The following is a 24741-nucleotide window of genomic DNA, read 5'->3' on the forward strand; positions in this document are numbered from 1 at the left end:
TAACGCCTCGTCTTTTAATTCTGCCCATGGAGTTGCTGTAAGGGGACACCATTGCTCTCAGACCCTCGATGACCGCTTTCCTTCCAGCGCGTACTCTGTTCGGAGCAGTCGCACAGAACAGAGGAATTTAGAAGCAGACTGAAGCCCGCAGCGGCACTCGGGTCCGGTCAAAAACCACCACGCCCCACGCTGACCCAGAAGCAGCATTTCCCAGATGTTCACATCCCTTAAAAAGGGCCCTGTTTTCTTGGGCCAGGAGCAGGTGGGGGGAGAAGAGAACGACAGCCGAAGGGCTGTTGGGCTGTTCACAGCCCCCGTTCTGTTGGCCCCCCTCTCCGTGTGCCCTCTGGAGCACGGATCCGCGTGGAACACTGTCAACCCCTGTTCCCTCCACCCTTGGGCCCGCGGGAGAAACCCGCTCCCCCTTGTGGCCATGGCTGAGCCAGCAGGGAGAGGGCATCGGGGCCTCAGTAATAAAAGCAAAGGGCGGGACCCCTGTGGAGCTACCCAGACCTTGTTAGCAGGGAACCCAAACCCGTCAGCAGGAAACCACGGGCGTTTTTATGAACAGGTGATAGTCCCCTGTGTCTGTTTCCCTAGAGAAATCGGCAGTTAAAACCACGAAGAGGGTGGTTGGGGCCCGAGGGAGCAGGGGTGGGGTGGGGAACTGACACACCACCCCCTGGCAGCAGGCTGGGTTACTGAGATTGCGGCAAGGGACAGGGCCCAGAAGGGACGAGCCTGGGATGGAGAGGGGACTCCACTCAGGACTCCTCCTCGGGGAGAGACCACGGCACACTTCCAGTGCCCTCCACCCCAGCAGACTGTGGGCCTTTGGGCACCGTGGCTGCTCTCCTCTTCCCCTGCCACCCCAGATTCTGTGCTTGCCCTCCATCCTGTCACCCTTTGGCCTTCCTATCCCATTCGGCCTGCAAAACCCCAGCCCACACCAGGGCCGAGCTCTGCCGTGTAAAAAAAAAAAAAAAAAAAAGCCACACCGCTAGCTGCAGCCACCAGCACAAGAACTCCAGCCTCCACCCTGGCCAACTTGGCTTTGCCTTCCCTACGCCAGCACTCCCCGCCCCAGATACCTAATCCTCACAGTCAACACTGGCACTATCATCCCCATTTTCCAGATGAGAGACGTACAGAGAAGTTAAGAGGTTTACCTGAGGTCACACGGCTAACGAGTGACAAATCTCCAGCCTATCACTTATGACCGGGCATTGCCATAGAAATGGTGAGCCCCCCAGGGTAGGGGCAGCATCTGATGCCTCACAGTGAGGAAACTGTCCAGTTTCTGCTCGGTATTTCATTTGAAGACTGACCCATTAAGACTCAGGAGGAAGGAGGGGAGATTCCTAGTTGACAACTTTTAATCAGAAAATGCTCTTCTCCCTCATAACCAGGGGGATCAGCATCTCCAGAACGCACCTACTTGTGGTCAACAGGGTGGGTTCTGGAGCAGACTGCCTGGGTTCAAATCCCAGCTGCTCTGCCATTTTCTATGCCACTGAGACCACAGGCAAGTTCACCTAACCTCACTCAGTTTGTTTCCTTGCCTGTAAAATGAGACCGAATTCCTACCCTCCAGAATCACACGCAGATTATACGGTAATAATACAAATGCCTAATAGGGCGATGGACATCTGGTCAAAGCACTCAAATAACGTTAGCAATTATTTTCATCTCCGGCCCCAAACGGCATATTACCTACCATATGAACCACAAGACCCTTCCCGCTCGCGAAGCAGGATGAGGTGTCGCCTCTACAATCAGCCTTGAATTTGGGCATCAGCTCTGCCTCTTCCTAGTTGTACGACATTGAACAAGTACCAATCTCCACAAGTCTGTGTCCTCCTAGGTAAAAATGGATACCCACCTTCACAGGGTTTTTAAAAGATGCCTAATAAAGTACCTGGCATCATGGCACACGTAAACGTAACTGCAGTTATTACGAGACTTGGGGAACCCTTGGATATACCCATCCAGGAACCCTGGAACTGGATCGGTGGAGAGGGAGACCAGCGGCAAGGTGGCCTCTCCAGGGCCTGCTTCAATGAGCCAGGCCTGCGGGGCCCGGGGCACCCAGCGGGCCACAGGGCACAGACCCCTGATGAAATGTGGCGGCCGGCCTGCCTCCAGGCTTCTGCTTCTTGGCACTGGCTCCTGCTCCTGTTCCTGCCTCGCCTCCTAATCCTCTGCCTCTTGCCCCAATGCATGATTCCACAGGACTAAAAGGGCACTCGGAGACCGCAGCACAAATTCACGTGAAAATGCACGCGAAGTCACACAGCAAGCTCACGGCCACCTCAGCTAAGTAAGACGCAGGACTTCGAGTCCATCTGCCACCCTCTGCAGCATCCCATACTGCACCGCGGTGGCTGCCAGGGGTCAGAGCTGTTCGAAGGCTTCGTACCTGTGCAAGATGACACAGGCGTAGGAGACATGCTCATACACAGAACCCGCTGGCAGAAGTTAGGGACCTGTCAGGGGGAGACATGCCAAGAGACTACCCAGAGAGGAAAGGAAACTTGAAGCAACCCTGTCCCCTAACAGGCCCGGGCACCAGCCCACGGCAAGGGGGTAAGGCTATGCCGGCGGCCACCACCTCGGAGCTGTAGACAGGGAGCTTTGGCCACGTTTCGGGTTGTGTGCACACCACACGACATCCTGCTTCAACAGCTCCGATGCGGAGCCCAACAATACGGAACGGGAAGTGGGGGTGGCTGCCACCATCTCCTAAGCGCCAGACCCCACAGACTGTAAACAAGGACCTCGCCCGATCAAAAAACCTAACAGACCAGAACGCGTTTCAAGATTGAAAGCTAAACACTTACAGGCAGATCCGAACATCCGTTTTAGCTGTGTACAGGAACAGCAAGGTCACGAACAGATGTGGAGAGAAGCACAATCACTGCCCGCGCGTGCACTCACTCAAAGATGTCAAGTGTTCCCCGCCATGGCAGGCACCAAAAGCGATGCCCCTGAAGGGGCTGGGGGAGAGGGGTGGGGAGTGAATGTTTAAAGGGTACAGGTTTTCTGAGGAGGAGATAAACGTTCTAGAACCAGGTACAGGTGGTGGTTGCACAACACCGTGCATGCACTAAATGCCACCAGACTGGGACATGTTGTGAATTTCACCATAGTAAACAGATGGTTGAGAACTACTGGCCTCAAGTAGAAGAAAGAGCCACCACTGGCCAGAGTAATGAGCCCTGGAAATAGGTGCAGAATTTGAAAATTCACATCTAATGTCCCAGGAGTGGAGCTCTACCAAGTCACCAAGTGGCTGAAAGGGAGCATCAGAGGATTTGCTTACCTTTTATTGAACTGCCTCTTGCCCGTGTTCAAAGCTTGGTTAACAATTGGGGTCACCTTTACACCACGCAACAATATTTTTTTGTTATTATAGTGAAAAGAAGACTTGCTTTATTTGCAAAGTTTATTTCACAGAGCACACATATGAACAGAAGAATAACGGAGTGTTCCAACATGTGACATTTGTGCAGAAAAATACCAGAAACTCATTTGTTAGGATGATTGTCTCTGCCTTCTTCATGAAAGAGCTAGTGTATAAAAATAGTTTTCAAATCTAAGGCACCAAGCTCTATCTGTAACACTGGTACAGTACGCTGAATGGCAAAGAACTAAGGAATCGGAAAGAATAATTCTTTCCTTTAATCCAAGACCGGTGGCTAGAAAGGAACATGGGCCTGCTTGAAACTTTGTGATTCACTACAAAACTCATCAGCAGTAGGACAACTATTGTGCATTCAAGTTTTAGTTGCTGGTTTAAGCAGAATTTGATGGATTTCAGGAAGCTATCCCAGTGTGCGTGTGTGTGCGCACATGCATGCAAACGTGTGTGCAAATGTGTACGTGTGTGTGTGCACGCGCACGCGCGCCTATCTATCACGGCGACCAAAGAAAGAATGGCCCTGCTCTTGTACTCACTTGCAGCCAGTGGTTAGAGAAGGCCGAGCAAGTCCGGCTCCACGTGCCAAGGCTGAGCGCAGACCGAAGGCAGGACTGGAGAGCACGAGGAGAAAAAGATGGCGCGCCAAAATCCACTGGGGGGATGACACGTGCCCCACCACACAACAGCCACATAGTGCTGCAGGCACAATAAAAACAGTGCACGTTTTTGGAAATAAACCCCCCGTGCACTTCAAAAGGTAAGACTGATGATAAGCACGAAAGGTGCTAAACTGTCCCAAGACGACACTTTCTAGGACCCCTGGCATTTGGGAGTGCCGGGGCCTGTGCACTCCGGTGATGGCAGAGCTAAAAACATACATAACGGTAACATGGAACTTATAACTATATTTTGCAACCTCCCGTTCATTATAAACAATCTAGCAAAGCTCTTGTGAGCAATCCTGAGTTCCTCGCACCCCCCATCAAGTCGTCTATGAGATCAAATGTCAGCTTTGAATTGTTAAAGTAATGTAACTGTTAAACAGAATAAGCATTATTTTAAGAGAGAAAATTACTCCTTGGTTTAGAAACTCAAGAGTTACCACTTGATAAAAAGGCACCCTTGGTGTATACACTCACACATACCGGCTGGAAAACAAGAACAAGACAGCGGAGGTTTCTACAGACAAACAAAAGCAGGTCTTTACTCAAAACCCTTGCTGTGGGCAAGAATCAAGGTGGTATGAGCATCTTTTGAGACACGTGTTAAGGTGACTGATGTTTTTCTCCTTCTTGGATGGTCATTTTCTTGGCCAGGTTCAAGTCAGAGGCAGAGAAATGTGGGGAGATGGGCCTAGCAATTGAAATCCAGAGCGGAGGATGAATCTTCCTCTGGGCTGCACGAGGTTTACATGTCTGACCAGAGGGAAAAAGAAAAGAAAGATTAGAGAAGATGCTGGTTGCACAGCCACTGGGCCTCAGCCTCCCTTCGGGGTGGGCCCCGGGACCCTTGGCAACCCCCTCCCCAATCCAAGTTGCTGACACACTGGTGCCCTTGTACTAAATACTCCCCATGACTCCAACTCCCAAATAGGCCCAAGCTGCCTCTCAATTTCAAAGACAGCTTCTTGAGGAAAGAAAAGCAAAGGCCTTTTCGTTTTGGAAATTCAGGGTGAGAGAGAGACTAATTCCAAAGGCCTCACTAACCTCTGCCCTAAATGGTTACCTGTATGCTGTAAAGCAGCTTGTGGACTGGGGGCTGAAAAGAACCTATTTTATATGTCTGATAGGAAATTCGGGGCATAAAAACTAAAATCAAGTTATCTACCCTCTCAAAACCAACGTTTTAAGTTTTTAAGTGTATTTATTTATTTTGAGAGAGAGAAAAAGTGCAAGTGGGGTAGGGGCAGAGAGAAAGACAGTGGGAGAGAGGATCCCAAGCAGGCTCTACACTCTCAGTGCAGAACCTGACATGGGGCTCGAACCCACAAACCGTGAGATCATGACCTAAGCCGAAGTCCGATGCTTAACCGACTGAGGCACCCAGGCGCCCCATCTCTCAAAACCAACTTAATGGAAGCTCTTTGAGATCAACCTAGTGTTTGGATCCACCACGGTCTCCCGTCTCACCTCCGAAGTTACAAGGTGCCAAGAAAGCCCTGGAAAAGCCAAAGCAGGAGGGTTCACGGCCAACTGCCTTTCAAACAGTGTGAAGACAGGATGAGGCCTTACCCAATAGAGGAGGTACACATTTGTTTTTCTCGTCATTTAAAGGCATCTGGGGACTTTGATGGAATGTGATGGAACCTTTCAGGTGGTATTTTCGGCTATCAGGAGGGATACTGGACATGAGTGCCTCTGCCTCATCTCTGATGTCAACAATCTTGTCACAGATCCACTCCTGTGCCTCTGGATGTACACTTTTGTTAGGTCCCACGGTGTTGCTGGTTTCACTTGCCTTTCTGGTTTTTGTTGCTCGGCTGCTCATTCTTTTGCTGGACGGTCTGGAAAGAGAGGTTTGGGTTAGAATCCTGACTGTCCCAGAACCAAGGCTGTGTCCTGAAAGCAGCTTTATCCTTTAATTAACTTCTAAGAAATGCCTTGGAAGTAACTTAACCTTCAGAATCCTAGAATAGGAAGGCTGGAAGGGACCCTGGAGATCACAGACCACACTGGTTTCCAAATTGTGTCCTGCAAAGTCCTAGGGTTCAGCAAACACTAAGCAGGGCTAAGAGCAGCTGCATGTGCAGGGATGCAGAAGCCCCATCCCTACTTCACTCTGACCTGAGACACAACCATGCAGTGCAGTGAGGACGAACGTGGCTCTCCTAGCTCCAGCGCTCGTGCTGGCCCGACACTGCGCCTCTCAGCCCATCGTGTTCCCACGGGCCCTGAAGGTTCAGTGTCTCTTTAGGGAATCCCCAGGGAGCCTTCCCTTCCAAGAATCTGTTCCCACTCTTCCAACCAAACTTCTGACCCTCAGTTTCCCCGTATGTAAAATGACATCAATACTGAACTCAGAGTCACAATGAGAATTAAAATAAGCAGCAAAAGATGCCTGGTATACAGCAGTCACTCAGTGCCCCCCCTTCCCTGATTTTATGAGAAAATGCTAACCAGTGTGCACAAAAGCACAGCTTAGAGTCAGATGTATCTAGTTTGAATGTGGGCTCTGCCCTTTAACGGTGGGATGTTGGGCAACTAAGACCTGTAATCTCTCCGTGCCTCAGTTTCCTCGTCTGTAAAAGTGAAGATGATAACCCTTGCCTAGCAAGGCTGCTGTGGGGATTACTTTGTTTCTGGAAGTGCTTGACACCGTGCTTGGTACAAACTAAGACCTCAGTCACTAATCTCATGTAGGACTCCCACCGAGTGTATTCTGATAGGCTCACTGGACTCACCTGGTACCCTTCGCCTGAGTCAAAGGGTTTTTCGCACTTTTTTGTCTGAAGGTTTTCATGTCGCCATTAAAAAATGTTTTTGTCTCTCTATGGACTTGGCCAGAAGTGGCGTCTAAAAACACCAGCTTGGGAGTGTTCTTCTTCATGTTTTTAAAATGTGTTTTGAATTTTGTGGATGAATCCATGCCATTTATAAAGGCTTGGAAAAAGAAAGGAAGAAGATTAAAACTGGAGTTTCAACAATGCAGACAACAAGAGGCAAAGGCCATGATCCTGCCGGGCCGGAGTACGGCCGGCCACATAAAGGCAGGAGGAAGAGCCATGCAGCAGTATTCTGGGGTGTAAGCCGCCACCCGGCACACAGGCCCACTCTGGCCTCAAACAACAAAGGGGCCACCTCTAAGGAACTTGCCCTCTTTCCTCTGCCGGGCAAGACAGGCCAGAGGGCAGAGGGCAGCAGGCAGCATGCTTCTTACCCCTCCTCCTGACTGCCCACCTCGCCAACCCCGCCTGTTCTTTTAGTCTTGATGCCAGGGCTCCCTCCACCTTCAGCTTTCCTCAGCGCCCTGAGCTGACCCTACACCTGGCCCTGCTCCTACTGCTCACCGTATTCGGGCTGGCCAGCTTGTGGCAGGGTCACCGTCTGCTCCTACGTCTCTCTCCCCACAGGCTCTCCGGGGGCCACACCTCCTCCTGTCTGTATCCCTGGTACCCAGAACGCCTGACTTGCGTGTTCATATCCACTTGTGGGGTAAAACGTGGACAACAGTGTTCTCTCGAGTTCCTAGTACTGCTGCCATAAAGTGGTTCCTACTCAGAAGGGAATCAGCCATACATTTCAGAGAACACTCGGATCACGACAGGAATCCTATTTTTCTCAGTGAGGTGGAAAGTGGCATTCCACCTGTCATCAGTCATGGATGCCATGTGAGGCCCTGAGCTGTGACATGCTCGTAACCCTCACATTCAGTTACGAGCTACCACCTACACTGTAATGGCACAACCTGCAAAACAAGAACAGTCGCTGCTGTAGCAGCCTTTATTGAGAGTTTCCTACGTGTCAGGTGCTCTTAGCACTACATGGATCATCCCATTGCAGTCTCGTGCTACACTAGGAAGAGAACATTCACTTCCCCTTTTTCAGGTAGGAAGACTGAGTACAGAGAGGTTCAGTAAGTTGCCCAAAGCCACACAGCTCAGAAGCAGAGGAGCCCCTGGATGAACCCAGGCAGTTAACTCTTAAATGGTGACGAACAGAACTCAAAAGGCAAGCAAACCTGATGGATGTAGGTCATCGAAGGAGTCATCGTCGCTTTCTGACTCATCCTCATCATCTGCTTCGTCCTCCTCATATGTGTTGTCACCGAATGTTTCTGCAGCCTACGATGAGAAAAGAAGTCATGGTTACATCTAATCTTCCATTATCCTGACTTGGTTATTTCAAAGAAAACAGATTTCATGCCGGACTGCTGCCTAATTTTAATTAAGAGATAAAAAATCTAAACTCTTTGGCCCCAAAGAGTGGCCCTAGTTGTGTCTCTCAGGGAAAGACACTCAAGAGTGGGAGCCAAGGAACAATGCTTTGGGCTGGCATGTGGCTTCTCTGTGTGCTCCGAGCCCTAACTAAGCCAAGGAAGGGACGATTGATAAATAGCTAAAAAAAGTTCTTGGCTGCTGCTTGAGCCAGTGGGCTAAATGATCTTTCAGATGGTGACTCCCTGCACTTTCCAGAAATGACATTTCTATTCTGAATTTTCAGGATATGGATGACCATGCTGGGGAACTGTAAACAACCAAAATATCAATCTTGTTGCACAAAGGGTAAAGGGCACAGACTCTGGAGGAAAGGGGTCTTAGATGCATCAAAAGACAGGATGCTGGGGTATAGAGATAGACCCCCAAAAAGCATACCATAAATGAAAAAAATTACCATAAATGAAAAAAAAAAACCACTGAATCTGAGCTCACTAAAATGAACTTCTTCAGCAAAAGGCATTCTGAGAGTACGAGGGGAACTACAGCAATACCTACACATTGACAGGGCTCATAACTCGAGCAGGTAAAAACTCCTACACATCAGTAAGAAAGAGGCCAGCCGCCAAACAGAAACATGGGCAAGGGACTTGATAAGGCGCTTCACCAAAGCAGATCTTCAAATGGCCAAAAAGCAGATGAAAAGGCACTCGACTCCATTAATCATCAAAAAATATTAATAGATTCAATAGTGTGCAAATTAAGAACTTCTATCCAATAGAAGACAGCATTAAGACACGCCACAAATAAACTGAGAGAAGATATATGCAGTCCATATAAGCAAGAAAGTAGTGGCATCCACATTTTAAGAACTACAAGTGAGAAAAAGACAAATCAACCCAAAAGTTTTGGGCAGAGACCTGAATAAGCATCTCACACAAGAAAAAACATGACAGCTAAAGATAGGAGAACATGCTCAACCTCTTTAATATTTAATCAGAGACATGCGAGTGTGATACTTTAATTACCACCAGACTGGCAAGAATGAAAAAGTCGGCAAGAAGGTGAAGCAACAGGAATTCTTAGGCACCGCTGGCAGGAACGCATAGACTACCTGTGAGGTATTTGAATATGTCTTTCTTGTCCGCTTCATAATTTCCTCAATTCTCTAAAGGAAAATAAAAATTCAAACACGAAAATAGATTAAAAACAAAACAGTGGTCCTGAAGAAGTTGATTACTTCTGTTTCCCATAAGTGGACAGTGTCAGTTGACTGCTCCCAAGCCACAGACTTAGCAGACAAGAGACCCTACGGCGGCCACCAGAATCCTTCCAATCCCAGTTTCAGTCGGTCCAGAAAATGTCTTGAGTGGGTACTAGCTATCCTAACACACAGATCCAATGACTTCTCACTCCAAAGTTCATAGACTTAGACACCCATTACTTAAACTAAGCATGTATTGCTGCAAACCAGTGAGGACTTTTTAATGTACTTTAGTCTGAACAGACCACGAGTGAAGCAGATATTAATGAAAAGACTGCACCCCACTGATGCGACACAATCAGAACTTTCTTGCTGGAAAGAGCGCACACCCAGGAGGGAAATTTCTCCCTGGTGCACACTTCCTTCCCTGAAGGTGAGGAGAACTGTAGCTCCCTGGCCTCCTCAGGGCGACCTCCATCTCTCAACAGAGGCCTTGCAGCCTGGGCCGGGGCCTTCTCTGCTCCCAGACGAGCCAATTAAGTTGCACAAAGGGAGGCCCTACCTTACAAACAGCCTGTGTATTGGCCTTTCAGAGAAGCCTGCACCCTTCTGTTTCCTTTGCTCAAGCTGCTGCAATTTCCAGCCTAGTTTAGAAGACACTAACTTCCATCAACCCCTCCCAATGACTGGAGTGATTCTATTCAAACGAACTCCATTTCCAGAGGTCAGTGAATATGGAGATGTCACTGTAATGGTCACCAGTGGTCCATGATGGAGAGGTATGGTAAGAGAAGACCCTTCTATGCAGGAAGGGTGAGATCCTTGGATTAGAGAGTTCTAGTGGGAAAACCACCAGAGGCTAGCGTACCACTTATTTGTGATTTTTGAAGAACACGTTTTGATATCATGTGCCCAACATTTTTCTAAAAAGAACCAAACTCCCAAAACAGAAACAGTACCTTTTTTCTTTCTAATCTCTCCTGCAAATTCTGTAACATAATTCTCTCGTGCTCCTTCTTGCGTTTGTCAGCCTCCTCATCAGCTTTTATTTTGGTGTCCCCCTTCTAGAAAATTTGTATAAAAATACCATTTTGATCTCAATATATCAGTGATAACCAAGAACATCAGTTGAAAAAGTTAAATAGTAAAATGTTATCTGGCATAAAAGAATGTAACCTTTTGACTGACAGTACCTATATGCACAACATTCATGAATTACCAATTTTCAAAGCATTAGCTAAAATGCACAAAACTAGGCTATTATCTTGAGGATTTAGAAGCCATGTCAGTCCCCTCCAGGACCCAGGGTTATCATTAGTGGTTACCAGGCCACTATAGTTTGAAAGTATGTGATTATGTAGCTATCCATGAACACAGCAACAGGAGCTGAAAAGTCTTACGCCTTTCAAAAGCACCAAAAGGATCCTTAAAGGTAGTTCTTGAGGAATGCGAACACACACAGTCATTTATGTAACATATACCTGATTTTACTAAGGGATAGGCTAAAAATGGAATATAAAGTGGACTATGTTAATAATTCAAACTGAGTACAGTCTGAGCTCAGTTTGTGGATTTATTTACCTAGTGATTTGAATTTGCATGGGTGAGACATTATTGGAGAATTGGAGGACTTTATTCTTTTCTAAATTTTGTTAAAGTTTATTTTGAGAGAGAGCATGCACTTGAGTGGGGGAGGGGCAGAGAGCCAGGGAGTGAGAAAATCCCAAGCAGGCTCCTCACTGTCAGTGTAGAGACCGACACGAGGCCCAATCCCATGAACCGTGAGATCAGGACCTGAGCTGAAATCAAGAGTTGGACATTTAACCCACTGAGCCACACAGGCGCCCCATGGAGGGCTTTGAACTTTTAGAGGTATTCGTACTTTTTATCATCTGTGCTGGAAGTGTGTCTGGAGTGCGGCTGTGAGTGTTGCCACAGAATGCAGGGTCAGAAAAACTCACTTAGGACATTTAATCTGTGAGCAATTTGATTTTCTGAAGCCAAGCTGCAATGTTGTTTATGTAGACAAAATAAAACACTACTAAATCTATAATTTGCTGCTTTCTGCTTCAGTTGCACTTGGAGAATCTTCTAGGATTGTGCCAAGGGTGGCTGAGAATGACCTGCAGCAGCACCGAGCAATGGCTAGACTGTGCTGGAAAAATGCAGCCAGAGAAGCCTGCATCTGGTCCTCCCTTTTCTTGGACAAAGGCTGCCTCGGGCTTCCACTGAATTTTAGAACCTGGTCACCCGCCGATAGAGTGGATACAGCAAACCTGTAGCAGCACTTTCTGGTCTTCCGGATCTGTACATCCTTTCTTCATTTCATCGCGTCTTTGTCCATCTTCGAGTTTTGAGAACTCTTCTCCTTGGGTGTCAACTCCTTTCTCTGCCATTTCCTTCACCTTCCTAATGACACAATATTTAAACAATTCTTAGTATTTGTCTCGGTCTCTACCACACAGAGGTTGCAGCAGTACATGCTTTTCAGTCACCTCTGTACCCAATGCGGGGCTTGAAATGACCCTGAAATTAAGAGTCACATGCTCCACCGAGTCAGCCAGGTGACCCTGGACGTGCACTTTTATAGTGGAACTGCTTGTGTATAGGAACACAACTTACATTTTTACACCAGATTCGCTACATTTTCTGTGTTGTTACTGTACAAAATTTGCCCAATTTCACCCTTTTTAAATGTGGGAAACCAGCTCTTGGGAGTAGAAAGATTTCTATCAAATAATGGGCCACTCTGCATTCTAAAATGAGAGAAAGAAAAACATTCCTTAACTATTTTAGACACATGGGACCCTCCAAAAGGCCTTATTTACACATATGTAATTTAAAGGAGGGTCTGGTGGTGCCCAGGGGAAAGCCCCCATCCACAATGATGGGTATGCAGGGGTTTTAAAACATTAAATTAGCTGTTTACATGGAGTGATGAATGATGGCCTTCCAGTTAACAGTTTTTGCTACTCACAACATCCCCTTCTCCTTTCTTCCAAACTCATTTAAAGTACACTGAAAGCATGTGACTGCATTTCAAATACTTACCACTTAAAAAACAACTCAGGACTGTAATTATTCTTCACAGGCAGTAGGTAGGTTTATATCCCAGAGCCCTAAATCAAGTGAGCTTCAAGAGTGAGGGTTGGGGTGCCTGGGTGGCTCAGTTGGTTGAGCATCTGACTCTTGCTTTTGGCTCAGGTCATGATCCCAGGGTCACAGGATCGAGCCCCACATCAGGCTCCACGCTGAGTATGGAGAAGATTCTCTCCCTCTCTCCCTCCCTCTGCCCTTCCCCCTCTTGCGCTCTAAGACTGAGGGTAAAGAAACCTTGAGATGGAATCAGAATGAACACAACTGTACATGAGGTTTGCTGCTCACAGGAAAGCCTTCCAGCAATGACTGAGGAGATTCAGGCGTCACAAAGGTCACTGGAAAGCACCTCTAGCAAAACATGAGGAAGTATACTTTCCAGGCTTACAAATTCTAAAGTTACAAAAGAGTTTTGAAACAAAGGGGTGGACTCCAATGAATGCCAACCGAAACAGTCTGGCATGATCACCCAGGTGTTCCTGCCGAGATATGGGACCCCGACACAAGTTCTGGTCTCAAGCATCTTTACGGTACAACTTAATGACACATGATGCACAGATACTAAGGACAACTATACCATCTACCTACACACCAGCATCCTCTCTGCTACATTTGTTCTGAAGGCAAGGAGTCACTTCTGATTCACAGTAAAGAAAAAGTCAGTTACTCGTTGATTTTTCATATTATTTATAATACATTTAACCTGAGGGTACCTACCTTTCCTCTGTTTCCTTTTGTAGTCTTTCTTCTTTTTCTCTTTGTTCACGAGCAAGGCGCCGTTTCTCTGCCAAAATTTTTGTTGCCTCCTCAGCATTCATAGTCCCTGGTGTGCTTTTACTACTAGGCTCTAGTTGAAATCAACACAACATGCAAAACAGTTAGCTTAGGGAACTTCATACCTCTAAGCCCAATAAAGAGGTGCGAGACAACCAACAATATTAAAAACTCAATATATACGTGGTCCAGATTTTATCAATAACATGCAATCTGTAAGTAAGTGATCAAAAGAACAGATTTTGTTCAAAACCTCAATCCCGTTCCCAATAACAGAAGTAGCAGTCTGTTTCTTTTTAACATCCCCTTGCTCCAAAATAATGTACTCCCACTTTGGTTTAGCTGTTTTGAGAGTGACCTAACTAAAATGACCCTATGGGAAAAAAGATTAAGACGCACTGAACACAGAGGAAGACAAACTTATGCCCAGTCTATATGAAGTATACAAATACTTGACTAGACAAGAACATACCCAGCATACATTTTGAAATTTGTGCATAATTTTCACTAAATAACTACTGTTTAAATGAATGTTGGTAATAGTGAATTATTATATTTGATTGGTCATAAAGTGGCTAACTACATAACCAAAGAAACCAAGACTATCAGTAAAATAAGGTGACCACATGGGGGCATGCTGTAATGTTTCAGTCCATGTGATGACTATTTTTTTTAATTTTTTTTAATGTTTTTATTTATTTTTGAAGGAGAGAGAGAGAGAGACAGAGCATGAGCGGGGGAGGAGCAGAGAGAGGGGGAGACACAGAATCCGAAGCAGGCTCCGAGCTGTCAGCACAGAGCCCGACGCGGGGCTCGAACCCACAAACTGTGAGATCATGACCTGAGCTGAAGCTGGATGCTCAACCGACTGAGCCACCCAGACGCCCCATGTGATGACTATTTTAAATAAATCACATATTGGGGTGTGCCTGGATGGATCAGTCAGTTAAGCATCTGACTCTTGATTTCAGCTCAGGTCAAGATCTCGTGGTTCATGAGTTCAAGCCCCACATCGGGGCTTCTCTCGAATCCCCACATTGGGATTCTCTCTCTCTCCTTCTCTTTCTGCCCCTCCCAAGCGCTCTCACTCTCTCAAAATAAATCACTTTAAAAATAAATAAGTAAATAACATATGAAAATGAGGATCTTAAGACATCAGGAATGAATAATTTGCAATAAAATTATTATTCCTGTCATAAAGAAATCACTGTGGAATTCCTTCAAAAAGCAAAATTTACTAGTGTACTTAAAATTAAATAATGGCAAAAAAACAAAGTAAAATAAAATAAAATAAAGTAATGTCTATGGACATTAAGAACATGTCACAGGCAAAATGCCAATATGGGACTTTTAGGAACCCACATACTGCTCAGACACGTTATGGTGTATGTGTGGAAACGGACCTTCAGCTCCTGATGGAAATCCACTCAGCCACATATGGCCAGATGTGCTCTCCCCAAAGATGGACAATACCTTAGGGCCATTCACAGAACCATCCACTATCAAAGCTGGAAGGGACCCCTAGGGGATCACCTACAGCAATGCACTCATCTAATCAGTACTTTTAACATTAGTTCCAAAAATGGATTTTCCGCAACAAGGGGGTGGGGGGAAGAAGCTCTGGCAAGGAAAAGTAAGCAGTGTGCCAATGACTGGCTAAATTCTCTTCATCAAAAGAAAGCTTACACCCTGAAGTTCTCAGAATTGGGGAATAAAACAAAGGTGACCATTTCTAACTACCTTAAGACTTCCCGTGTTGCCAAAATAAACTTCTCAGTGAAGGAACTTACCTTCACAGACCGTCTGCTTTTGGCTCACAGCTTCAGAGCTGCTAGTGGTTTTAGGAACTGCTTCTCTTCTCTTTCCAAGAGTACCTAACACATTTTGCGCAAGTAGGTTACGCTGAACAGGAATTACTTTGTAACAAAGGGAAGGTTGTGACTGTTTTGACCTGACAGGTGATGGGGACGGGGGGCGATTCTTCTGCATTTGCCTGCTGAGAAAAAGTAACCATTAGTGGGGGAAGTTGGATACGGTTTTGTAGTAGATATGTGTACAAATAAAGTAAACACATTAGTTTATAATGTGCCATTTCATAAAATATAATGTCTTGGTACTAGGAGATATTTTCTAACAGAAGTTAGTCCATTTTTGAAGATTTTTTCCTATTTACAATGCATACTACCATTATTTCCTTTATGAAACATTGATGTGACATTTATCCTGGTAAAACACCGATCAGGAACAGTTGCAATTAAGCTACTTACTTAACACTGATGGGAGAGGGTGGGCGCCACCCACTTGCAGGAGAAGATGGCCATTTATAACATGGTATGTGTGACGATGGGCGCTTCTTTGTACCAGGGTTGGAGGCCTGTTTGTCCATTTCTGGTTTCTGAGCAGAGCCAATACAGTCAGATTAAGAGATCAGCATTTACCTTTCTGCAGCTGGCTTGCCTTTTTAAGACCAACATACCCTGAATATATAATACAATTTTAGCTCCTTAAAAGGAGCTTTTCAAGCATGAGAATTAGACACAGATATGTTCTTCTAGACTAACAATTCAGATTACGAATTTCAAGAAGTTCACAGAAATAATTAAAAACAAATCTTTCCCTTCAAAACCTGATTCTATTTCTAAATCCTAACTAAAGGTTTGTAATATTTCTTCTTGAACTTTTCTTCAGTTTAGAAATAGTTCCTGTAACAGTTATACTTCCTCCTTTCTACTAAAAACTAATATTCCAGCTTTGAGGGGAAACTGGTACAACGAGTATCATCATTTTAAATCATTAAAGTGGCTTATCCTAGTATTGCAGAATACTATCTAAGAACTTGCTTATGTTGTGAAACTTGACCTATCATGACCTACACAACTAAACACACAGATTTTAACAGAAAATTGGGCAATCAAAGGCACTTAATAAACCTGTGGAAAATCTCTCACTTTCACCTTGGAAGATGTTTCCACGCTCACCTCCAGGAAGGCCTCGGGGGATGCTTCCACACTCTCTTCGGGGAGCGTTTCCACACTAGCCTTGGGGGATGCTGCCATACCAGCCTTGGTAGATGCCTCCACGCTTGCTTCAGATGACACTTGCATGCTCCCATCAGGGGACGCATCCGTGCTCATCTCAAGAGACGAGTCCATGCTCACCTCGGGGGATGGGTCCACGCTCACCTCGAGGGACATGTCCACGCTCACTTCCGGGGATGTTTCCACGCTATCAGGGAGTGCTTCCGCACCTGCTTGAACTGATGCTTCCACACTCCCTTCAGGGGACCCTTCCATGCTTGCCTGGGGGGTTGCTTCATTCACCTCGGGGGCCGCCTCCATGTTCGCCTCGGGGTCCACTTCCACACTCACCTTGGGGATCGCTCCCACATTCACATTGGAGGCCACTTCCATACTCGTGCTCGCCTTGGGGGGCGCTTCCACCTTCGCCTTGGGGAGTGCTCCCACTTTCTCCTGGGGAGGCACAGCCACTGCTGACTTGCGAAGCACTATGGTATTCTTCAATTCATCACTGCTATGGCCACGCAGGGGCGTGGTCACATACTGTAGTACAGGATAGCGGTTGCCTGTGGGTGAATGAGGACAGAATGAAATTCTCTACACTTAGCAACCTGACAACAAGGCAGAAACACACCTTGTTAACAGTAGAACAGGAAGAGAGAAAAGAGACCGTGTTTATTAGGAAACTGCAGGGATTACGCCCAACACAGAAGCATTTAGTGAAATGGATCACAGACACAGGACAAAAGTATCACAAAGTTGGTACTTCAGAAGTGCCACCATCAAGAGGCGTCGTGAAAGCAACAGTCTACTATAGATGAAGAAGACGCGTCTCCCAAGTTGATGTTTGCAATAAGCTATTTATCTTTTTTTTTTTTAAGTTTGAGAGCGAGAGCAAGAGTGAGAGCATGCGCGTGAGCAAGGGAGGGCCAGAGAGAGAGAAACCCAAGCAGGCTCCATGCTGTTAGCGTGGAGTCAGACGCGATGCTGGAACCCACGAACCGTGAGATCACGACCTGAACCGAAATCAAGAGTAGGATGCTTAACTGACTGAGCCACCCAGGCTCCCTGCCATTTCTCATTTAATCATACTACGGTTGAGTGATTTTCATAAAACATTACAAGATGTTCAACACTTTTTAAAAGTAATCTAAAACAACTTAACCAGGGCCAGGGATCTTATGATTACAAGTGATTATGCAAGAAATTCTATATATGGCTATTTTGGAATATAATATAAAAAGAGCATTTTCTCACCCATAATAAAAACTATAATAACACATTAATCAGAACGGGCTGGATTTTCAAGGTCTCTTCCAGATTTCACAATCTAAATATTTTCTGCCTAATAAATGGATAAAAATGGTAATACTCGGTACCAGCAAAGAAGGTGGAAAGTGGTAATAGCAACGTTGGGAAAGAGGCAGCCCCACACTGCTGGTGAGGTCCTGGATTTGCACATGTTCCTGGTAGGGGGGATTGGGGCAATAATGTATCAAAAGCCATTACAAAGTTCATAGTCTTTGTTGCCACAATTTCACTTCTAGGTCTATCCTTAAGAAAAAAAAATCAGATATGAAAATGTATGCAATAAGGGTTACTTATTATAGCATTATTGATAATATTGAAACAATGAGAACTATAATCCGAATATTCAACAGGAAATTTAGATAATACTGACAGTCATTCAGAGTATTAATATACAATTTCTGGACATAGAAAAGGATACATATCCAGATTAAACAAAAGCAGATTATAACCCTATCTTGTGAAGAAAATATATAAACAAATATTCAGTCACGAGTGGGCTATTGGGATAATAGTAAATTATATTTAAAATTTTCTCTACACTAAATATGCATTGCTTGATTAATAAAGTAAATATTGTTTTTAAATTTTTTAGTTTTATTTATTTATTTTGAGAGAGAGAGAGAGAGAGAGAGCGAGCGAGCGAGCATGAGCAGGGAAGGGGCAGAGAGAGGGAAAGAGAGAGAATCCCAAGCGGGGCTCAAAATTACAAACCGTAAGATGATGACCTGAGCTGAAATCAAGAGTCAGATGCTTCAACCAACTGAGCTGCCCAGGCGCCCGCACCCCGAAAAGTAACTGTTTTTTAAAAAGTATTTGGTGATAGCTTTCTTAAGACTTGGTAAATCTGTCACTTCCTCTGTAAACTTTTACATGATCTCATCAAATAACCAAAGTAGAACAAATTACCAAAGACTGACGACTCATGAATAAAAAATGTGACTAAGTTAAATGTTTTTAGGCCCTCATTTTGGTGGAAAAAGTATTATATTTACATATTGTATGTACCTAAACAGTCACATGATTTAACATTGACAGTTTGCACTAAGAAAATATATTAAATGTAATAACTAGATTTCTATTAGCTATAGAAATTTAAGATAAGATACTGCATTTTCAATGGAAGTAAAATATTAAACAAAAATAAAAGCAATAAAAGAAATATCTTACAGTAGACTGGAGGGAGAGTGGCAGAAAATAATGTGACATCCTATAATGAGGCATAAACAAATTCAGAAATTGGAACCAAAAGAACTAAAGCTGCACTACCAGAAAGTCTGTGACAGCATTCTGATTTATTTTACTAATCATATGAATAACAACAGAAGAAAAAAACAAAGGTGCTGGGGTAAATTCTGGGGGAAAAAAGTGGAGGAAAAAAGAAAGAAAAGAATGATGGGAACAGTGCATTTTACCTTCCACAGGCATGTCTGACACTTTACGTGACCTGCAAGTGAGAAAATCCACCTAAGCCTGAAGACTGTTCTTACTTTACTAACAATCTTTATGTCCTTAATTAAAAGCTAAAGAGCAGATCAGTGTTACTCTTCCATATTTTAGGAAAAAAAGTTGGGTGAGGTAGAAAACTTTCTCCCTCTATATTGTAAGTTTCCAGATACTTTTAACATCCAGTACTTCTTACAGTGCTGTGACACATTTAAGCACAGGTTGAGAAACCCATAGAGCTTTTAAAAACTTAGGGGTGCCTGGCCGGCTCAGTTGGAAGAGCATGCCACCCTTGACCTCGGGGTTCTAAGTTCGAGCCCCCTATGTTGGGTGTAAAGATTACTTTAAAAAATCTTTTAGAAAATCATGTAAAAGTGTAACAACCGCCATAATTACCTATCTCATCCTATAAATTACCCATTACCCAGATAACTAATCTACCAGGCTAGAAGGCATAAAATAAACATGCAATATAAAACTGTTGGGTAAAATCAGTCATTTGGAAACCACTGATTCAAATTATTTTTATGCCTTACTGCAACCAATTAAATGATACAACCTGCTTTTTAAGTGCAAATACTAACACTTTCAGGCTTTCTGCCCTATGCCTATTACCTGGGGTTTCTTTTCCAGGGACCAACAATGAAGCAGCACTTTTGCTCCTGGCTATTGAAGCTTTTGTTGGGACCAGCAGGCGGCTGATTAAATTATTCTCCCGAAGACTGGTATGCTGGTGACGAGCTGAATGAGGAGAACAGACATAGTTGAGGTCTCACAAATAAATGCAAAGCAACAAAGAGCAATGTGAACTGCTGCAAAGGAGAACTTGCCCAGCCTGGAAGTAGAGGCAACGAGAGCAATACATCCAGAACTGGAATGAACACCGCCACCAGAGACTGCCTTGCTGGGGAAGAGAGCACTGAGTAAGGAACCAAAGGCCCCCAGGACACATAATAACCCCAGTGAAGAAATCTAGGTAGCATACTTAACAGAGTCCTAGCCAACATATGGAGTCTCTGCAGAGGAGCTCGCATATGTCTATCACGCAAAACGCCTTTGACATGGATTCCTACACATATCTGCCACTGACAATCCTACTCTGGTCAGATTCATTGCCAAAAGCTCCAAGGGACTGACTGAATTCTTCTGTTAAAAGTGCATCTTCTGGGGCGCCTGGGTGGCGCAGTTGGTTAAGCGTCCGACTTCAGCCAGGTCACGATCTCGCAGTCCGTGAGTTCGAGCCCCGCATCGGGCTCTGGGCTGATGGCTCGGAGCCTGGAGCCTGTTTCCGATTCTGTGTCTCCCTCTCTCTCTGCCCCTCCCCTGTTCATGCTCTGTCTCTCTCTGTCCCAAAAATAAATAAACGTTGAAAAAAGAAAAATTTTAAAAGTGCATCTTCTAAATATCTTGCTCCAATAAATTTTTATGTTCATAAATATCCCTGTGACAATGGCATTTGTTATAATGGGATTTGACCCTAATCAACAAACTGGAGAGCATTCTGTAAGTGAATGGTTTGGTAGAAACAAAAAGCAACAATTGTGTTTGACAGAGAAAAGGAGAGGAAAGGTATTAGAAAGAAACTTTAAATAAAGAAGTACTTCAGGAATAAATATGAATTTTTTTGTATAATAATCAGCAGTTCAAACATGTACAAAGGTTAGATGTGAGTAATGCCATGAAGCAACAGAACAAAGCTTTTAACGTTTATATATTTTTGGGACAGAGAGAAACAGAGCATGAACGGGGGAGGGGCAGAGAGAGAGGGAGACACAGAATGGGAAACAGGCTCCAGGCTCTGAGCCATCAGCCCAGAGCCCGACGCGGGGCTCGAACTCACGGACTGCGAGATCGGGACCTGGCTGAAGTCGGATGCTTAACCGACTGCGCCACCCAGGCGCCCCGAACAAAGCTTTTAAGTTCAAATTATGGCCAATACTTAGAACTTCTAAACGCAAACTCATGAAGTATTTGAAGAGCATCAAGTCCTCCGACACAAATCTATACCTACACCAACACTCTGCGATCTAGTCTCTCAGCTTCATTACAGACCTCCTGCTCAAATGATGGCAGAATTACATATTTCATTAAAAGACAGACTCTTGGCTTCAGCCAAATGTTAAGGGATATTTTGGCTTCCAGTTTTAGGAACAACTTCTCAAGCAAAGAAATGTTGACATAAACAGATCTCTTTTAAGCCACTATTTAAGACTGGTACTTGGGAGCACCTGGGTGGCTCAGTTGGTTAAGTGTCTGACTTCGGCTCAGGTCATGATCTCGTGGTTGGTGAGTTCAAGCCTCACATCGGGCTCTGCACTGACAGCTCAGAGCCTGGAGCCTGCTTCAGATTCTGTCTCTCTGTCTCTGCCCCTTCCCTCCTCGTGCTCTGTCTGTCTGTCTCTCTCTCTCTCTCTCTCTCTCAGAAATAAATATTAAAAAAAAATTAAAAACAAAATAACTAACCACCTGGTTTTTCTTCTACTTTTTCTGTTTCCATAGGTGACTGCAGTTTGTTAGATCTTCTATTCAAAGACGAACTTCTCTTTTCTGTTGTTTCTGGAGATCAAGGGCAAAGGAAAATTATTACTATTTTTTTTTAATTTTTATTTTCAACATTTATTTATTTTTGGGACAGAGAGAGACAGAGCATGAACGGGGGAGGGGCAGAGAGAGAGGGAGACACAGAATCGGAAACAAGCTCCAGGCTCTGAGCCATCAGCCCAGAGCCCGACGCGGGGCTCAAACTCACGGACCGCGAGATCGTGACCTGGCTGACGTCGGACGCTTAACCGACTGCGCCACCCAGGCGCCCCGGAAAATTATTTTTTATAAATTATTTAACTGTGTTATTTTAGGAGTCAACTCCTCTTTTCAAACATTTTTTTATCTTCTTTACTCTTGCTTATAAGAATTTATTTAAATTTCAAATCTTATGTAGAGATTCTACATCCCCAACCTTAAAACTAATTTACTCTAAGTTATCTGAAATAAAAGTATTTAGAAAAAAAAAAACAGTAAAAATTAAGAGGAAAATGTCTAATACTACCTGACAAGATCAATATTCCCAAATTAGATTCATTTTAAATTTTAGACACAATCCATGACATCTGTTACTAAAGTAATGTATACTTTAGTTATAACGATTATGGCTTTAAACTTTTTAAAAATGATCGTTAACATTTGGCATAGATGTCGCGATTTTAGCAACCTAATGAAAAACATGCTTTGTGTAGACACTTTTCCATTTCACTTGAAATGTTCTGGCTCAGAATACTGAGGAATGTCTGTTTAAAGAATAACTTCTTGGGTTTCCTGGGTGGCTCAGTCAGTTAACCATCTGACTCTTGGTTTTGGCTCAGGTCATGATCTCACGGTTTGTGGGTTCAAGCCCCGCATGGGGCTCTGTGCTGACAGCTCAGAGCCTGGAGCCTGCTTCGGATTCTGGGTCTCCCTCTCTCTCTGCCCCTCCCCTGTTGGTGCTCTGTCTCTCTCTCAGAAATAAACATTTAAAAAATTTTAAGAATAACTTCTCTTTTGGGAACCTGTAAACTAAATCGGGGACCTGTACATATTGACAACGTAGCATCATTTGAAAATCCGTGAACTGATAATGTAACTGAACAGCACGATCCAGAGGTATAATCGATTCAATCGTGTGATTAAATCACATATCCTTTACCATCATATCGCAAGAAATGACAAGATAGTGTGAACAGTTACTGAGTCAGCAAGTGGCAGAAGAAAAACAGACAATTTGAGTCAGCCAAGCTTTAAAACAGGGCTATTTAAAACATTACAGGTTAGGGGCGCCTGGGTGGCGCAGTCGGTTAAGCGTCCAACTTCAGCCAGGTCACGATCTCGCGGTCCGGGAGTTCGAGCCCCGCGTCAGGCTCTGGGCTGATGGCTCAGAGCCTGGAGCCTGTTTCCGATTCTGTGTCTCCCTCTCTCTCTGCCCCTCCCTCGTTCATGCTCTGTCTCTCTCTGTCCCAAAAATAAATAAACGTTGAAAAAAAATTTTAAAAAATAAATAAATAAATAAATAAATAAAATAAAAAAATAAAACATTACAGGTTATTACAGTATGAACTTAATTTGAGTTTGAAATGTTCATCTCTCTGGATCAAACAGATTTCATTCCAATCTGAAGAGATTTTTACAAAGGTAAGCCACCGCCAATACTGGGTTTATTTTCCCTGGCATCATTAATCACAACATTCATCATCTCAGAGTGTGCAATATACTGTACCTTTAAGTAAGTTATTTCACAAAAGTATCTTCTACACACACCTTCTTGTATTAAAAACTAGTAAAGAAATCATCTAAAAAGTTACTTGGAATTGCTCCTTCAGTGCGATTTAACTAATTATTACCTTGAAAGTCATCACCTGTTCCTCCTCATTACAAGTCTCATTGATACATCAAGTAAACCTATTAATGAAAGCATACTAGTGTTTGCACATATTAAAAATGGCATACGTGGGGCGCCTGGGTGGCTCAGTCGGTTGAGCGTCCGACTTCGGCTCAGGTCATGATCTCACGGTCCGTGAGTTCAAGCCCCGTGTCGGGCTCTGTGCTGACTGCTCAGAGCCTGGAGCCTGTTTCAGATTCTGTGTCTCCCTCTCTCTCTGACCCTCCCCCGTTCATGCTCTGTCTCTGTCTCAAAAATAAATAAACGTTAAAAAGAAAATTTTAAAAAAATGGCATACGTGTCTGTGGAAAAAATATTTGCTAACTCCTCAGAGCAATTAGATAGTAAAACAGAGTCAATGCTTGTGAAACAATTAAGATATCTTAAAATGAAAGTATATGACACTGCAATGATTGAACTAAGGAATAATAAATTTAGTATATGACGAGGAAGGTACTAGAGAAAACCTTCCCACGTTAATCTACGAATGAACCCAGGCTACACACAAGTGCTCTGGGAAAGCCTATCAAGAGTTAGGGTGTTAAGTGGATCAACTTTTGTTAGACCATTATGAGAGAAAATATGATAACCACAGACTGACAAACAACAAAATACGTCTCAAGCTCATGGTTAGAAATTAGGAGTCCTAAAAGTATAAATAACATAATGTAAGTATGAACAAAACAAAAATCCTTTTCAACATTTTAAAACTGTAATATCTGGATAAAAATGGAAATCTTTTCCACTAGGTTAACTACTGCTACAATTAATTATACTTTAATGAGATCCAGAATCTTTTTGCTATACTGGAATTTTATAGCATTGCTCAAAAATAGGTCAAGGTATCTAATAAAACAAAAGAAAGATTTTTGAATTCAGACCATAATTATGCATTTTTTAAATTCATAAGGCACAAAAGTGGGAAGATGTAATATGTTTGCCATGTCTTTTTCCTGCCAAAGTCACTTCTGTTTCTGTCACTGGAAAGGATTTTTTTTTGATTGATGGGTATGGCTGCCTAATCCATTTCAATTTATCACTGAGGAGCACCATGTGCAACAAGCCAGAAATGGTCACTGACACACACTCAGGTAAGATTTTTTTAAAAGAAAAACACGAGAAGCAAAAGGTATTTGAAGTAGTCATACTAGATAACTTTGTTTTCTTTTAAAGAACACCACCTTAGCACTGCGA

At 44.1% G+C, this 24741-nt stretch overlaps 1 protein-coding gene across 8 annotated transcripts in view; it reads right to left on the reverse strand.

Moving 5' to 3' along the window:
* Positions 1 to 3431: 3431 nt before the first annotated feature.
* MAP7D3 (MAP7 domain containing 3) overlaps positions 3432 to 24741 on the reverse strand; it is a 58917-nt gene continuing 37607 nt past the window's right edge. Inside the window, exons 8-20 of one of the 8 annotated variants that reach the window (XM_045051153.1) lie at positions 21603 to 21695; positions 19755 to 19880; positions 16323 to 16951; positions 15636 to 15763; positions 15159 to 15364; positions 13312 to 13441; positions 11775 to 11907; positions 10458 to 10562; positions 9409 to 9462; positions 8099 to 8201; positions 6822 to 7020; positions 5879 to 5924; positions 3432 to 4836 (exon numbers count right to left, since the gene is read on the reverse strand). In XM_045051153.1, the coding sequence (XP_044907088.1) occupies positions 4687 to 4836; positions 5879 to 5924; positions 6822 to 7020; positions 8099 to 8201; positions 9409 to 9462; positions 10458 to 10562; positions 11775 to 11907; positions 13312 to 13441; positions 15159 to 15364; positions 15636 to 15763; positions 16323 to 16951; positions 19755 to 19880; positions 21603 to 21695 (2102 nt within the window). In that variant the 3' untranslated portion in view covers positions 3432 to 4686. The remainder of the gene's footprint in view (positions 4837 to 5878; positions 5925 to 6821; positions 7021 to 8098; positions 8202 to 9408; positions 9463 to 10457; positions 10563 to 11774; positions 11908 to 13311; positions 13442 to 15158; positions 15365 to 15635; positions 15764 to 16322; positions 16952 to 19754; positions 19881 to 21602; positions 21696 to 24741) is intronic. The other 7 variants (XM_045051150.1, XM_045051154.1, XM_045051152.1 and 4 more) reach the window with 7 other exon arrangements.

This window comes from Felis catus, chromosome X, assembly GCF_018350175.1.
Source record: "Felis catus isolate Fca126 chromosome X, F.catus_Fca126_mat1.0, whole genome shotgun sequence".
Taxonomy (NCBI): domain Eukaryota; kingdom Metazoa; phylum Chordata; class Mammalia; order Carnivora; family Felidae; genus Felis; species Felis catus.